General features: G+C 55.0%; 1 protein-coding gene across 3 annotated transcripts in view; it reads left to right on the forward strand.

Moving 5' to 3' along the window:
• RPS6KA2 (ribosomal protein S6 kinase A2) overlaps positions 1–16,078 on the forward strand; it is a 308,891-nt gene that overhangs the window by 217,436 nt on the left and 75,377 nt on the right. For all 3 annotated transcript variants that reach the window (XM_046005543.1, XM_046005545.1, XM_046005544.1), the window contains one exon: positions 10,988–11,104. In XM_046005543.1, coding sequence (XP_045861499.1) covers positions 10,988–11,104 — 117 coding nt within the window. The remainder of the gene's footprint in view (positions 1–10,987; positions 11,105–16,078) is intronic.

Genomic DNA, 16,078 nt, shown 5'->3' on the forward strand with positions numbered 1-16,078 from the left:
GCGACGTGTCATCGTTCACCGAATTCTTCCAAGTTTGCTGGGCATTTAATTGCTTCCCATTTCTTCATTCTCAGATATTTTTAAAAAAGCATTGTAAAAACAGCTTCCTGGGGCGCCTGGGTGGCTCAGTGGATTAAGCCGCTGCCTTCGGCTCAGGTCATGATCCCAGGGTCCTGGGATCCAGCCCCGCATCAGGCTCTCTGCTCAGCAGGGAGCCTGCTTCCTCCTCTCTCTCTGCCTGCCTCTCTGCCTACTTGTGATCTCTGTCTGTCAAATAAATAAATAAAATCTTTAAAAAAAAACACACAAAAAAAAACAACAAAAAAAACAGCTTCCTATATTCAATTTTACTTATAAAGTCTGAACACTGAGATTCCTGGGTCAGGAGGTGCGAACACGTGTGGGACTTCTGTGTGGGATAAAGGGGTCGGCCTGGAAGACCAGTGCTTTCCTGTTCCTGGAGTCTTCCTCTCTGCTCACGTTTCTTTCTCTTGTAAAACAGGGATTTGGTGGCTCCTGAGATCCTCTCTTGCATTGTAGCTGATGACTTTCTATCACAATAGAAGTTCTTTAAGGGCATGAACAACTGTTTTCCTCAAAACAGACCTCATCTGTCCTTGCCCACTGGTAAATGGTGCTGCCTTTATTCTCCCCAGACTAGTGGGGATCTTATGGTCCTTTTGCAAATTATTCCCCTCTGAATGGGAATAATGTTATCAGTTTGACTAGCTCGTGCTTATCTGTACGGGACAGAGTCTGCTCGCCTGCCCTCGGCAGATTAGACAGACGCTGCCCCCGGCTGGTGCCAACCACTCCTGCAGGGGGGCTGCCCTGCCCATCTCCTTTCTGAGGAAGGGCTGGGAGTGTCCACATTCCAGGATCAGGCTTTTCCAATCAGAGCCATCAGTCTTAGTAACTATTGCCACGGAGTTGTTGGACCATTAAAAAAAATCTGTTACTTAAGCCACTTTTTTTTTTTGTGGAAACCAAATTTCTTTCTCTACACAGGTTTGCTTAGAGACACCCCATCGGCCTTCCCCGGGCTCCCTCCTTCCTCTGCTCGCTCCACTGGAGAAGGGGCTGTCACCCCGAGCCCCCGAGCTAGGGAATTAATACAGCCCGTGGTTTCCGCCCACCAGCGCAGTGTTGGCCCTCGACTCAGCTTTCCGGTGGTTTGGCGCCTGCATGCTAGAGAAACTTTACTTAGTTTGTACCTTTGACAACGCGTTCCCCAGGACAGACTGACAGGATCTTCTGCATCTCCCCAGAGAGACACAATCAACCCATGTCCATGTTGGTGGCTCACGTTGTCTTAGAGAACATTCTTTGCCCTTTTGAAGATTTGAACCTACCCTCTGACCAGTAGCCCCGAATGTAAGTTCTTATGGATGGTGCTGGAGAGCCGTGGTTCCGCACCTCAGCGTTTCTTCTGATGAGAAAAATAAGTGAAACCCCCACAACGACACTCGTAGTTTGTCTTCTGCCTCTGACGGTGTAGTCTGGCCACGGGCCTCACCCTTTTGCTAGAGAGGGAAGAAGAGGGGCCGTGACCCGTCGTGAGGATGGACATGTCACTGTCAGTCCTGGTGGCTCAGGCCATCCTGGCAAGGTTAGTGCCCAGGTGTGGGCTGGGGACCCAGGGCTGTTCACAGACTCTGCTTGCACAGGACTCGAAATGGAAAACAGTCTCCTGTGAGCGAAAGAGCCCTTCGGGCACGGGTTGCCGACCACTGACCACCGGGTGATTCAGCGTTTCCTTATTCTGCCCCATCAGGAACATCAGGGTTTTTGTTGTTGTTTGTTTGTTTAGTTTTTTTTTTTATTTGTTTATTTACAGCATAACAGTGTTCATTGTTTTGGCATCACACCCAGTGCTCCATGCAGTACGTGCCCTCCCTATTACCCACCACCTGGTTCCTCAACCTCCCACCCCTGCCCCTTCAAAACCCTCGGGTTGTTTTTCAGAGTCCATAGTCTCTCATGGTTCTCCCCTTCCAGTTTCCCTCAACTCCCTCTCCTCTCCATCTCCCCATGTCCTCCATGTTATTTGTTATGCTCCACAAATAAGTGAGACCATATGATACTTGACTCTCTCTGCTTGACTTATTTCACTCAGCATAATCTCTTCCAGTCCCGTCCATGTTGCTACAAAAGTTGGGTATTCGTCCTTTCTGATGGAGGCGTCATACTCCATTGTGTACATGGACCACATCTTCCTTATCCATTCGTCCGTGGAAGGGCATCTTGGTTCTTTCCACAGTTTGCCAACCGTGGCCATTGCTGCTCTAAACATTGGGGTACAAGTGTCCCTTCTTTTCACTACATCTGTATCTTTGGGGTAAATACCCAGCAGTGCAATTGCAGGGTCATAGGGAAGCTCTATTCTTAATTTCTTGAGGAATCTCCACACTGTTCTCCAAAGTGGCTGCACCAACTTGCATTCCCACCAACAGTGTAAGAGGGTTCCCCTTTCTCCACATCCTCTCCAATACACGTTGTTTCCTGTCTTCCTAATTTTGGCCATTCTAACTGGTGTCAGGTGGTATCTCAATGTAGTTTTAATTTGAATCTCCCTGATGGCTAGTGATGATGAACATTTTTTCATGTGTCTGATAGCCATTTGTATGTCTTCATTGGAGAAGTGTCTGTTCATATTTTCTGCCCATTTTTTGATATGATTATCTGTTTTGTGTGGGTTGAGTTTGAGGCGTTCTTTATAGATCCTGGATATCAACCTTTTGTCTGTACTGTCATTTGCAAATATCTTCTCCCATTCCGTGGGTTGGGAGAACCCCAAAAAAAAACCATTTTTGTTTTGTTGACTGTTTCCTTTGCTGTGCAGAAGCTTTTGATCTTGATGAAGTCCCAAAAGTTCATTTTCGCTTTTGTTTCCTTGGCCTTTGGAGACATATCTTGAAAGAAGTTGCTGTGGCTGATATCGAAGAGGTTACTGCCTGTGTTCTCCTCTAGGATTCTGATAGATTCCTGCCTCACGTTGAGGTCTTTTATCCATTTCGAGTTTATCTTTGTGAACGGTGTAAGAGAATGGTCGAGTTTCATTCTTCTACATATCGCTGTCCAGTTTTCCCAGCACCATTTATTGAAGAGACTGTCTTTTTTCCATTGTATATTTTTTCCTGTTTTGTCGAAGATTATTTGACCATAGAGTTTGTTTGTTTTTAAAGATTTATTTATTTTTGAGAGAGAGAGAGAGAGCAACTGTGGGAGGGAGGGGCAGCAGGAGAGAGAAACCCAAGCAGACTCCCTGCTGAGTGCAGAACCTGAGGCCAGGCTGGATCCTGAGACCCTGAGATCATGACCTGAGCCGGAATCAGCGGCCGAGCATTTAACAGACTGGACCACCCAGGAGCCCTAGGAACATCAGTTTTTGACAGCTTGTTCTGATAGAGGTTCTTATCAAACATTCACAAAGTGTCGATTTGGGGAAAAAAATAAGAGGAGGATATCAGGTCAGAAATGCACAAATAATTGGGGCACCTGACTGGCCTGGTCGGAAGAACATGCGACTCTTGGTCTTGGAGTCGTGAGTTCGAGCCCCACGTTTGGTGTAGAGATTACTAAAAAAAAAAAATTAATGAGTAAACTTGAATAAGTAAAAAAGAAATACATAAATATTTCCATCTTGGAGAAGGTGATATTCAGATAAGTGAAATGTTCCCTTTGCTGGAAAAAGCATGAAGTTTGTCCCATCAGCTCTCACTGGGGTCCGACCGTAGCTTCCTCAGCAATACTGCCGCCGTGGGCTGTCATCACGCAGGCTCTGCATTTGGGATTTTAAAGCCCGTGTGTTCTCTTACCGCTCGGTACATCCCTTTCCGCGCTGTGCATCTCAGACCCAACGTGTGAAGGTTCTGAGGAGGAGGAGAGCTCCAGCGGGATGGTAACTGTCTGTTCGGTGAGCACCTGCTGTTGGCCCGTCACCCTGCGTGGGTCTTTACTCGGCGCTGTTCTTAAAGTTGTGCGAAGGAATAAGGTCGTCAGACCGCTTCACGCGCCATCCGGCTGCCGCGGAACAGCACCATCCCCACAGGAGGCTGTCGGTTCCTGGACGAGACGCCTCTGGGGCCGGACCCAAGGCGCACGTTTTTCAGCCACACGCAGTCGTGAGGCTCTGAATGAATTCACGTCTGCAAACAGTGGTGCTCTCGTCTCGCGTTAGAGACAACTCACTGGCACATCGCCACGGGCAACTCTGGAGAAGTGGGAAAGGCTGTGTGTAGAGCGGGATGGTCGCCACAGCCCCGTGCCTCGGGCCTCGCAGACGCTGCTTCCCCTGGGGGCCGGGGCAGGGGCCCGCCCGGAGGACGGACAGGAAGGTGATTGGAGGGGACGGCAGGTGAGGGAGGCAAAGGAAGCCGGACCGGTGGGGGCACGGAGGGGAGCATTCACCTCGCTTGGACAACCGGAACGAACGGGAGTGGAGGTGGCGGGATTGGGGACGGAAGGCAGCGGGCGTTGGCTCAGCCGTGGCTCTCACGCCTCCTCTGTGTCCTTCACTTCGTGCCGCCCTGACTCCCGGTGCCCCGTCCTGGCCCGGGGTTCCCGGGTGTGAGCTACCCCGGTGACAGCTCCTCTCTGCCGATGCTTCTTCCCTGGGAAGAAGGAAATGCAGCGTTCCAGGCGGAGCGCGAGCAGCGGGCTGTGTGCATCGGCACCGATGCCCGGCCCGCCGGCCCACGAGCCCCGGGTCAAGTACACCTGTGTTTCCTGCCCTGGAAACGACCAGGGTGGAAAACAGATCTCGGGCAGCCGAGCACATCTTTCCCCTACTCGGGTGTCGTGTGTCCCAGTCCTGAAATTCCAGAGCTTCTGTCCGCTGTCTCAGCATTTCACCAGCGTTTTCCTTTCTCTTCCCAGGCCTCAGCCTTCCTTATCACCTCCGCCCTGCGCGGTTGTAGATTTCATTCCCCCCTGCGCGGATGTAGATTTCTTCCTAAATGAAGCTGTCCCTGTTCGGTCTGGATTCCCCCAAGTGGTAGGACCAGCATGGTTTCCACGCGTGCTGGGAGGGTGTCCTGTACTAAGTGGCTCAGCTTATTTTGACCCCTGAGAGATGGAGAGGAAACTTTCTGCAGGCATAGTGTCCCGAGAAATGGATGGGACAAATGCAGCAGGCCTTGTCCCCACATGGCAGAGAGAGCAGACACGCTGACCGAGGCAGGTGTGACGCTGCTCATGCTGGGCTCGGGCCGGCTCCAAGGGCTGCGGTGCTGCCTGCGGAGGGTCCAGGCCCCTGATGCGCTGAAGGAGCCCCCCAACCTGTCTGAAAGGAGGGGGTCCTTCTGGTTCTTAGGGTGTGTGGTTCTGGTCATTCTCCCGTCCTATTAGCACTATGAACAAAGCCATCCTCCCCGGGGTTTCTGCAGTGAGCGGTGTGTCTTCATGGGTCCAGCAAGCTCTACTGGGAACAAAGACCCCAAACCTACAGAGACGGTGCAGGAGCTCCCGGGGGTGCCCCCGCGGCCCACCACCCCCCACCTCCCGGGGCCCTCTAGAGCCTCCGCTCTGAGCTGTACGTCCCGGAGGAGACACAGACAGCTGCCGTGGGTTTTCTCCGCCTCAGAAGCATCCCCAAACTGCCGCTTCTAACAACTCCCTAGACTGTGTTGCTAAAAGCAGTCTACAGTACTGGGTACTCTTTACATCTTTCTTCAAATACATAAATGCTTTAGTGAGATGGGAAGTGAGGAGCAAATATCCAGAGGCCAAAACCGGTGTTAGAGGGAGACCCCAGAACGAGGGGACGGTGAAAGCTGACTGTCTCCTTGATGACAGTTGGCAAAGCTCTGCACTTGAGGCCTCGTGGCCTCACAGGGCGGGGGTGCTGGTGACAAGTCCCGTGGACCTCGCACCCACCCCTGCATCAAGGAGGACAGGGGACCCTGTGCCCCTCAGACGGCTTTCACACACAGGCAGCTGCCCGTGGTGGGCCTCCAGGGTCCTGGGGAGAGATCCCGTCCAGCGTTGGCATAAAGCTGCAGGTTGGGTGAGGTCCAAGGAGGTGATCACGGGGAGAAAACCAGCGACTGAGGCAGGGAGATAAGGAAGGAGGAAAGGAGCCAGAAGAATGGGGAGGTAGGAGGGTCCCAGGGAGCAAGACATCCTGGGTGCCTGTGAGGAAAACGTCCCGAGGAAGACAGAGTGGTGGGTCGCTGGGATCTGACCCCCGGGTTCAGCGCTCTGTCCGGACTTGGTGTGAGATGGTGGAAGCCAGATGCCCGTGGGTGAGGAACTACCGGAGACCCTGCGTCTGGAAAATCCCTTCAGAGTCACGTCTGCCCCTGGGGTAGCCTGGAGTGGGGGCCGGGGGGACAGTGAGTGTTTGTTTTCACTGAGAAGGTACGCACTTACGTTGGTGGGAAGCACTGAAGGAGGGAAGGAGTGCTGTGTGAGCCGGGAAGCTACGGGAAACCCAGTTCTGTGTTCCGGGCCCTGCCCCCCCCAACCCCGGGGTCTGCGGATTTGACCAGCTCCTTGCTCCCCCGTGGCGCTGATGCACTTGGTCCCAGTGACGCAGAGGCCAGGCCCTTTCCTCGTTCTTTTTACTCTTTATCAACCACCTGTTCCGTCATCCATTCGGTACCCTTCGTGGGACCAATACCCTACTGTGATCGGTGATTTCTGGAATGAACTCGCCCCGTTCTGGAGACGAAGCTGACAGTTGCCCGGTTTGTTTGTTCTGTGTCTTTATCATTAAGTTCACAACTTTTAATCTGCACGTGCTTTTCACAAATATTCTCCCTTTAAAAACGACACGAAGGGCGCCTGGGTGGCTCAGTCAGTTGAGCGTCTGTCTTCAGCTCCAGTCGTGATTCCAGGGTCCTGGGATCGAGTCCCGCACCAGGCTCCCTGCTCAGCGAGGAGTCTGCTTCTCCCTCTCTCTGCCTGCTTCTCTGCCTACAGGCTCTCTGTTATCTATCAAATAAATAAATAAAGTCTTTATAAGTAAATAAATGAAAACCTGGTGCCTCGGAACGGAGGACACTCTAAGAAGGTGACCTTGTGCAGGGAGGAGAGTTCAGCTGTGAAGTGTCCCCACCTGCCGCCTCTGTCACAGCCGCAGGCCACCAGCCTCTCACGACCCTGCAGGGTTACCTGCCCGACACGCTCTGGGATCCGTCGGAAGTTCAGACACGATTCAGTAGGGATTTTAAAAATTCATTGTCACAAATTTTCTTGTCGCGTGTTGATGTTATGTAAACGATTTACTTCTCTAGCTTTTATCACATTAGAACATTTTTGAAACCTCTTGCTTGTGAAGCAAGGTACCACTTTCTCCCCACCAGATTTCTCAAGTTATTTAAAAAAACCCATTCACAGAAGTCACACTAGAAACCAGATGCTTAGTGCGCTGTGTAGAGCATTTAGGGACGGAGTTTATTTTCTTAAAGGAATAACATTAAAATCCACGGAATTCTAGATAGAATAGCCTGTCTGATAACGAAGAAAAGGCATTCATTTCAAAACGAGACGTGGGTGTTATTGTAGTTCTAGATGCCCTTTTGGGCAATGATCGGCCGAGGAAGAGGACGTTCTGTCTGGAAACAGAGCAGACATGCCTGGGCGCATCCTGCTCCCTGCCCGCATCTGCGCGTTTCCTGTGACACGGGCCCCTGTGGTCAGGTTGGCTCAACCTTCCCTCCTTCCCCCCCACACATCCCCTCTCCTCCCCTCCCCTCTTTCTTTCTTTTAAGTTCTTGGGAAAGAGAAAAAGTATCCTCAGGCAAATTCAAGCCAAAATGTCACTACAAAGGCACAACTCCGCAATCTAAAATGGGACACCCTCGCGTTTGCTCTTGAAGACCTTCCTGGGCTCACGCGGGAGAAGAGCCGCCACGTGACCAGAGAGAAAACCCAGAGGTTTCCGAGCCCATTCTCAGAGGGGAAACCAGCTCCGGGCTTTGGGTGCCTTTTGCTCTAAATGCTGGACAGCGAGAACACAGCACCCGAAATGTTCGGAGAGATTTGTTTGTGAACCTTCGATCTGAAACGTTAAGAAAGTAAACGGCTGAAGTGGGGGGGCGGGGGGGCAGGGAGGGGGAGGCCGCTGCGAGGCTGGCCCCGGCCGGCGTCCCGGCACAACCGTGTGAAGCCGGCTTCACCGACTGGCGCTCCGGGAGCCCGGACGCGGTGGGGATGTCCAGGGACCGGGCACGGGGGGCTCCCACGGTGAGAGCGCCACCTGACAGCGTCCCAGTTTGCTGAGTGACCTCGTTTACTGCCACCGAGGGCCTCCGGCTCTCCGCAAAGAGCGCCTGAAGAGGAGGAACGATCTGGAATCTTCATGACACACACGTGCTGTGAAGTGTGGTCGGGGAGATCCCAGCGGCCACGCTGAGAGTCCACGCCCCGCACCGTCCCCCCTGCGCCTGTGGTCAGTGTTGACGGGCACTTTCTGCTCAGCACGTGACTTTGTTAACGAAGCCGCGGAAAGATGGGATTTGGGGAATGATGACCTTGTCGTGACGTGGGGACTGCATCACCACGGCTGCGTGATGGAAGTTATTTCAGGAGGAAATTGGGATTCCAGGGGATGGACAGCGGCGTAGGGCGAGGGTGGTCAGTGGGCCCGTGGCTGGAACGTGCTGCGTTAACAGAAAAGGGGCTGGTCCGGGAGGTCTGAGGCGTGAAGCGGGCATGTCTGTCACTGTGACTTCCACCCCAGGCTGCGGTCGAGCGGTAATCCCTGGCGGGTGGCCTGTGCCCCAGGTCCTTACTTATTCCCGACCTGATCACAAATCAGTGACGCTCTAATCAACCATCTCCTGCCTGCGCCCCTTGGAACCTTATGAACTGATCAAGGGGAATCCATTTTGGCTGTGTTCGTTGCTTCTAGTCACAAACACCGTCACAAACACAAACACTGTCGTTTGTGCAAAAATGGCAAATCCTCAGCGAGGTGGAAATCGGAGCGCTCTCTCCCCACCAGAAGAGAAAAAGCGACACGTTCCGCGTAGGCGGCTGACCTGGGGTGAGGTGTTGCAGCGCAGACGGCCTCGCTCTACTTGAAAAGGCGTCCAGTGCTGGTTACACAGAGAGAAAACAGGACAATTCGTAACTTTTTTTTTTTTTTTTTGACAGAGGTGTCACAAGTAGGCAGAGAAGCAGGCAGAGAGAGAGGGAGAAACAGGCTCCCCACTGAGCAGAGAGCCCGATGCGGGGCTCGATCCCAGGACCCTGAGATCATGACCTGAGCCGAAGGCAGAGGCTTAAACCACTGAGCCACCCAGGCGCCCCCAATTCGTAACTTTTGAGAAACCGAAGTTTTTGTACATTTTAGAGAGAGTGCTGTAATGTAAACTATTGCTATTCTAATTCCACTAGAAAATATCTGCTGTTGGGCTAACACCTGGCGAGAAGCAGGGCTCCCAGGCGCCCCGGGAGTGGAAACCCGTCTCCCGCACTCGCGGCTCTGGGCCCCACCAGGGCTGAATCTCTTCTTCAAAACCATCTTCTAAGGAATGAAAGAAACAATGAGAAGTCCTGAGTGCCCAGAACACAATGTGCTTGTGGTTTCTGGTCCCTATTTTTAGACGAGCTTCTCAGCCCACCCATTCTGCTGGTTTTCGGCGCCTCGGTGCCAAGCTGACGGAGCAGGGGTGAGTGCTCAGACGGACGGAGGGCTGGAGAGGGGCTCGGAGAAGCAGGGGACTCGGCAGCGGTCAGCCTCTGGCGTCAGGAAAAGTGCCTCCTTTACAGCTGTGCAGTTTCCCGTTGCTGGCGTCGGGCGGCTTCACAGGGTTAGAAGTGCGCTGCTGCGTCTTTGGGGACAGGAAGCTCTCTGATGAAGAAGTCTGGTGATTTCTGTCAATGTTCTCATAGAAAGATCAAGGGCTTTTTTTTCCTACTGGGGAATCTTGCTTCTGGACTGGCAGAAAAGACCTATCTGACTGCTTCTTCTGAAACATGGTCTCTGGGAGACCAATGAAAAGCACTTGGCATTAGCCGAGCCAAAGGTATGCTTCAGGAAGGAGGAGGACACGCATCTGCATGTCACAAGCCACGGCCACGTGTGGGGCCTGCAGATGGCCCTTTGCAGCGCAGCCCGTAGACATTAGGACGGAGTCCCGGAGGTTCGTTCTGCTGCACGGGTTCCACGATCATCCCCATCCCGACTTTGGCCCAAACTGTTAATGCAGGATGGATTTCATGGAGAGCCTCTGGAGTCCTTGAGATGAGACCTAAGGACAAACACCCATGCGGAGAAGAACGTAGTACCGGCTCCCTGGCTGCTTCCCAAGATCGGCACACGTAAGGACGACGCTGTGGAGCTCTGTGATGGCACACGGGTCACGGTATGCCTGCCCTGTGGAGGGTGCCACCCGTCAACAGGAACTAAGACTGTCCGTCCCTAGAGAAAGGAGCCTTTGCTACTTTGTCCTGGTTCTCTGCCCCAGCGCAAATCCTCTTTCGATTCCTCATTAACAGACGCTCCCAAAGTCAAGCCTTCTCCGTCTCGCCGATTCCCGGCAAGTGTGTTGTCTGTAAAGAATAAAAACCCGGGGCGCAGGGGGCTTGGTCGACGCTGCGTCCGCCTTCGGCTCCCGTCATCGTCCCAGCGTCCGGGGATCGAGTCCCCATCGGGCTCCCCGCCCAGCAAGGCGCCTGCTGCTCCCTCTTCCTCTACCCCTCCCCTCTGTCTGTGCTCGCTCGCTCTCTCAAATAAATAAAATCTTAAAAAACACAGCTCGTCTGGTCATCTGTCTAGGTCTCGGCATTGTCATTGACCCTCTGTGCACACGGAATGATACTTTGATTTTTTTTCTCCTATTAATCGGTCTCATGTAAACAGTCCTCAGTCCGGCTGGACGACCTTGAGGGTCGAGAAGAGATCTTCCTGCCTTCACCGCAGTCCTCAAAATCCGTAACCTTAGCCAGCACGCCGTAACTTCAGTGTAGGGCAGAAGCGGTGCGCCGGGAGGAACCGCGGGTTGGGTACTCACTGCGTGCCTCTGTTCTCTTGCAGGAGGAGGGTACCGTCAAGGAGATCGACATCAGCCACCATGTGAAGGAAGGCTTCGAGAAGGCCGACCCTTCCCAGTTTGAACTGCTCAAAGTTTTAGGACAAGGATCTTACGGAAAGGTAAGCCGGAGCTTCGATTCCGTCTGAGCGGGGCTCGCGCACTGTGGCAGGTCCCCCGTCCCAGGGCGGAAAGCACTTGAATGTCAGGGCGAGCGCCGGCCGAGCCGGCTCCTGAACACAGCGCCGTGACCCTGAGGCCGAGGGGGTGAGGCTCACGGACAGCCCCCGCCTGCGAGTCCCGTGTGCACGGCCACCCACGCGCGTTGCATGGTTACAACTCGTGCGGGGCTGTGTGAACCACGACTGTGCGGGCCCCTGGGAATGCCCCACACGCCCCTCTCCTCGGACCTCCTGGGCGTCTCCTCATCCCCACGGTGAGGAGAGTTCTGGACCTTGAGGCCGTGCCTCCCCGAGAGCAGATTTGACCAGAAGGAAGAAAGCGGCGCCCTTCGCGCTGGTGCGTGACTGGCACCCGGGAGTTGGGAAGGCTGGGCCTCGCCGCCAGCCTCCTCTCCTTGCCCTGGGTCTCAGCTGTGCAGACTCTCTCGAGCCTCAGTTTCCCTCTCTGCACAGTGGGGACGGCATGAGCCATCCAGCCGTCGCCTCAGCTGTCTCTGCACACAGAATCGTGCCCTTTGTGTCACCGTCAAGGTGTGGTGAGGCTGGTCCCTCCCAGGACTGAGAAGTGGGCAGCGCTTCACTCAGGCCATGTTCCAGTTCGGCGGACCGCAGGCATCTCCAGTGACGGCTGCGTGAGTCCTCCCAGCACAGCACTGGGTCCTCTGCGTCCCCGTGCAACAGTGAGAAATCCGGAGACCCTGACGGCGTGATTTCTGGAATACTGGGGCCCAAGAAAAATGGTACAGCCCCTCCCTGAGGTGCAGGCAGGGCAGCGACCGGCTTTCCAAGTGTCGTTTTGCAGGGAACGCGGACATTCGCCAGATCGGCCCATTCTTCAGAGGACTTTGTGTCACGATGCGATCTGGTGCGTGTTGGTTTCATGCACAACAAATAACGCATTAACGATGCTCTGCAAAGTCTCTTCAGACCATGAAAGCTGGGTTGCTTGCAAAGCTTATCTTTTGGCCTTCATGGAAGGTGGACTGTCTTTCTGTTTTCTTTTCCGCCTTCGTACAGTAGCGTGGGGAGGAGCAGTGTCCACTCAGTCGTCCACAAATACAGTTGCTTTGAGCCACACCCGATTCCCCACATTCAGAGTTTCGTGTCCTGAAAAAATGGCTGTGTAGTGTGGGCCGTAAGGTGATCGGGAAGCAGGGAATGAAGTCTCGGTCTCTCACAGCCAGGGAGCGTTACTGAAAGCACACAGCAGAGCCAGCGGGTGTGGAAATGGAGTGTCCGGCCTTCGTTAGAAATGTCAGAAAAGAGAAGGCGTCGTTCTTTCTTAAAGAGCTAGGATTTCAGAACGGAGGCAATCAAACTCACAGACACTCCCCAGGGACTGTTTCTGGGGCGCATTCTCCACCGAGCGGTCCAGGCGTGGGTCACGGCGGGCACTGTCTTATGATTGGTCCCTCTGACCTCGCCGTGGACGCCGCCCACCATCCCCGGCTCCAGGCGCTTGGGAGAACCACGGATCGATGTCTCTGAGCTCGATGGAGCCATGCATCTGGGGCTCGAGGGGTCTGTCCAGAAACTCACCAGGACAGAAGCTGCCCTTGAAAATGCCCTCCTCCCAGACCAGGGTTCCAGAGGAAGGGAGAAAAGGCTTTTTCCAGTTCCCTCCCAATTTCAAATTTTGAATCTGCTTTAAAAGACCATTCTTTGGCAAACAAGTGAAATAGCGAATGGTGTTTGGTGGAGCCGTGGAACGGCCGCCCTTGTCACGCTCCGTGCCGTCCTGCCCAGCCTTCCGCACACCTGCTCGTTCACACGCATGGAGCCGGTCTGCGCACGGCGTGGCAGGTAACCACGAGCACGGGAGCTAAGAGGAAGAGGCCGTGGCCACGTGTACGGGTGTTCTAGCCTCCGCTCATGACCTAATTCACAGCTCGTGTGTGGGGCCCCCCGGCCTGGGAGTGAAGACCAGAGCTCCCGGCGGACGAGGGCTGCTGACCAAACGGGCAGGATGCCGGAAACCTCTCGGAAGTGCCCTGGGATGCTTGGAGCCAACATCAGGCGCTAGAGAGGCGCAGGTAGAAATTCTCTTAGTCCACGCAGTGCTGTCTGTCGGGAATGTTTTATAGAAGCAAGATTAATAACCAGAGGGGGACCCCCATGTTCTGACACTGCACAGTGTTTTATTCTTCACCCCTAAATAAACACTGTACGTCCTGATGCAGGGCCGTCCTGCTTTTGCCCTCTAGAAAAGAAATGTAAGACAAAGCTAAATGTTCTCATTCTGCAGAAAGCTCCGGCTCAGAGTTCCCTTCTTGCCTCTGCTCCCAGGAGCAAAGAGCCAGAGTTGATCTGGAGCTCAGTGTCCCTGGGCTGTATTCTCCTGTCACTGGGTTCCCTCCGTTCACCTGTCACCGGCCCCTCCGTTCTGTCTTGCCTCTGGGCGGTGACTGCAGACGCTGGAGATGCAGGAAGGAATAAATGCTGTGTCTGCTGCTTGCCTTCGCACTGATGCTTCCAGCGGCGGCTCGTCCCGGGACCTTTGCCATCCCGCCCACGGCAGGGGCCCTGACGGACCTCCCTCGGCGGCTGTGTTCTGCTTGTGCAGCAGAGGACCGGTCCGCAGACGAAAGCAGCCCCACACCCCAGAGCATGACTCCCTATTGGTGGCATCTCTCGGAGGGACGGCGGGGGCTTGTGGGCCCCACGCAGGACCCCACGGAGAGTAGCGCGAGCTCTTCTCTCCAAGTCAGTCCTGCAAAGTGTGGGAAGCAAAATAATCCGTTTGCCAGAGCAGTTTGCTGGGAATAATGGAGAACATGTCTGGTCGTTAGTCGTTTGTCAGGCCACCATGACTTCCAGGGTGTCCAGAGAGCAAAGGAAGCAGCTTGGACGGGAGGAACAGCCTTGTCCTCGCAGAGACTGAAGCGTGGAATCGGGAAAACAGTGAAACTCTGGAAGATGTGGCACAGTGTGTCCCGGTGCCGGGCGCCTGGTGCAGACCAGGTGCTCCTTGAGAGTCTGCAGGCAGGAGAGGGTTGGAGCCCCCCGGAGAGTCCTAAAGTGACGCCGTCGCCCTCCTTCCCATCTCTTTGCCTGTTCCTTGGTGTTCCCCGGGTAAACGCCCGGGGTCGGTGTGGGAACATTCTTTCCTTTAAAATATTCAGGGGAGAGATAGGCAGATGACAATTCCCACTTTCTGAGACGGGATCAACCCAAACAAAAACATGCCCTTGCTTTCCTGTCACTTCGTTGGTAGCACCCAAGAATGGGTGTTTGAATGTCTTCCTTTGGAGGAAAGATCCGGCATCCGGTGGCATCCTCTGCAGGTGCGCGACCGCCGCCCCGCCGGCTCCTGTGTGGGAGAGCACTGCCAACCCACTGCGACGCTGCGGCTCTGAGGGCCGAGAAGTTTGCTGAATCAGGCAGTGGTTTTGCTGATTACAATGACACCTGAAGTTGTGGGGTGATGTAGAATGACACAGGGTCTGTCTCTGTGTGTCCCCAAGCAATGTCCTTGCCTGTTACATGCTGAGCCGCTAAAGAAGCAGTGGGAACGCACCGGGGAGCCCGTTAGAGCTGGGTTAGAGACGGAAGGTCGGCCGCTGTAGGTGCTGAAATTACTGGGATTATCCAGACCTTATCTCACTGCAACGACGTGTTCCTGAACGATGCGCGTCCAGCCCCAGAGGCAGCGGCACGGGGCGGCGGTCAGGAGTGGCCACTTGTGGCTCGTGAGCCCGTCTTCTCACGCGTGACATGTTCACTGTGGCACTGATGGCACCGTGGTTGTGCCCTCAAGGCTCTGTTTACCTCCCGTCCGGCCCTGCTTACCCAGGGGTCCGTCCCGCTGCGGTTGTGGTCATACCCCACGGCCCGGCGCATGCGGGCTTCGCGAGCACGACGTGAACGGAGTTTCTTCCAGCTCTTTCCAGAAGTGGCCGCGCTCTTTCAATGATGTGTGTATAAACAGCCTCGCCATCAATCGTCTCATTTTTGAAAGCCTGAAATACAAAAGAAAATGGTTTTATGAGCAACGCTTCACGCAGAATTTGACATCATTTCCGCTACTCTTGATGGATGGTGGACCCCGAGGACCACTGCAGCCTCGGGCGGAACGGGTCTCCGCGAGTCCTTGAGCTCATATGTGCGCTCTCAGGCGTGTTCCCCGTGTGCGCCACGCACCCCTCCTTACCTTGCGGGGGAAGAGGTAGACAAAGGGATGAAAACGCAAGCAGAAAAGACGGCTTCGCTTCACTCTTGCACATGTTGGAAGGGAGGCTTTGATGCCGTTACCGGTCCTCTGAGAACGCCCGTCTTGGGGCTGACCGGTGGGCTTCCCTGTGAGCGTCGGTAGGTGCGCGGCCCCCAGCGGAGGTGCACCGAGGGCTTGAGCAAGGAACCGCGGCGGCTTCTCCACACGGTGACTCGGAGGCCCAGGCTGGCTCGGCCCGCGGCCCGCACGGCTGTCCTCGGCACCAGGGCCGGGGCTCAGGTAGAGTGTTTTGGTCCAGCTTTGCAGTGTTCTGTGCCCAGAGGCCATACTCCCCCTCGGCTAGAGTCACTGTTTAGCCAACAGCCCCTTCCCGCCACAGACACCCCTGTCCCTCAGCCCCGTGCCTTTTGGGGCACAGCTTTCTTTCTGGGGTGCTGGGCACGGATGCCCAGGCCCCTCGGGGGCCCCCAGCCTCTCCCACCTGCTCACGGGCTTGCTGCCCAACACGCGGATCCTGGCTGCTCCCCTCTGTCCGCGCGCCCGCATCAGCCTGGGGACAGCTTGGACACCTGAGGGGACCAGAGCGTGTACAGACACACTGCAGGGCCCATGACTTCCATGAGTCAGAGGACGTAACACGTCGGGCACTGGAGTGTTTCTCTGCACAGCCCGGCCTCCTGACCACGGCTGGGGCAGCTGTCCCCGCCCACCGGCAGGCTCATCCCCGGCAGGACGGCCCATGC

This window comes from Meles meles, chromosome 5 (assembly GCF_922984935.1).
Source record: "Meles meles chromosome 5, mMelMel3.1 paternal haplotype, whole genome shotgun sequence".
NCBI lineage: Eukaryota > Metazoa > Chordata > Mammalia > Carnivora > Mustelidae > Meles > Meles meles.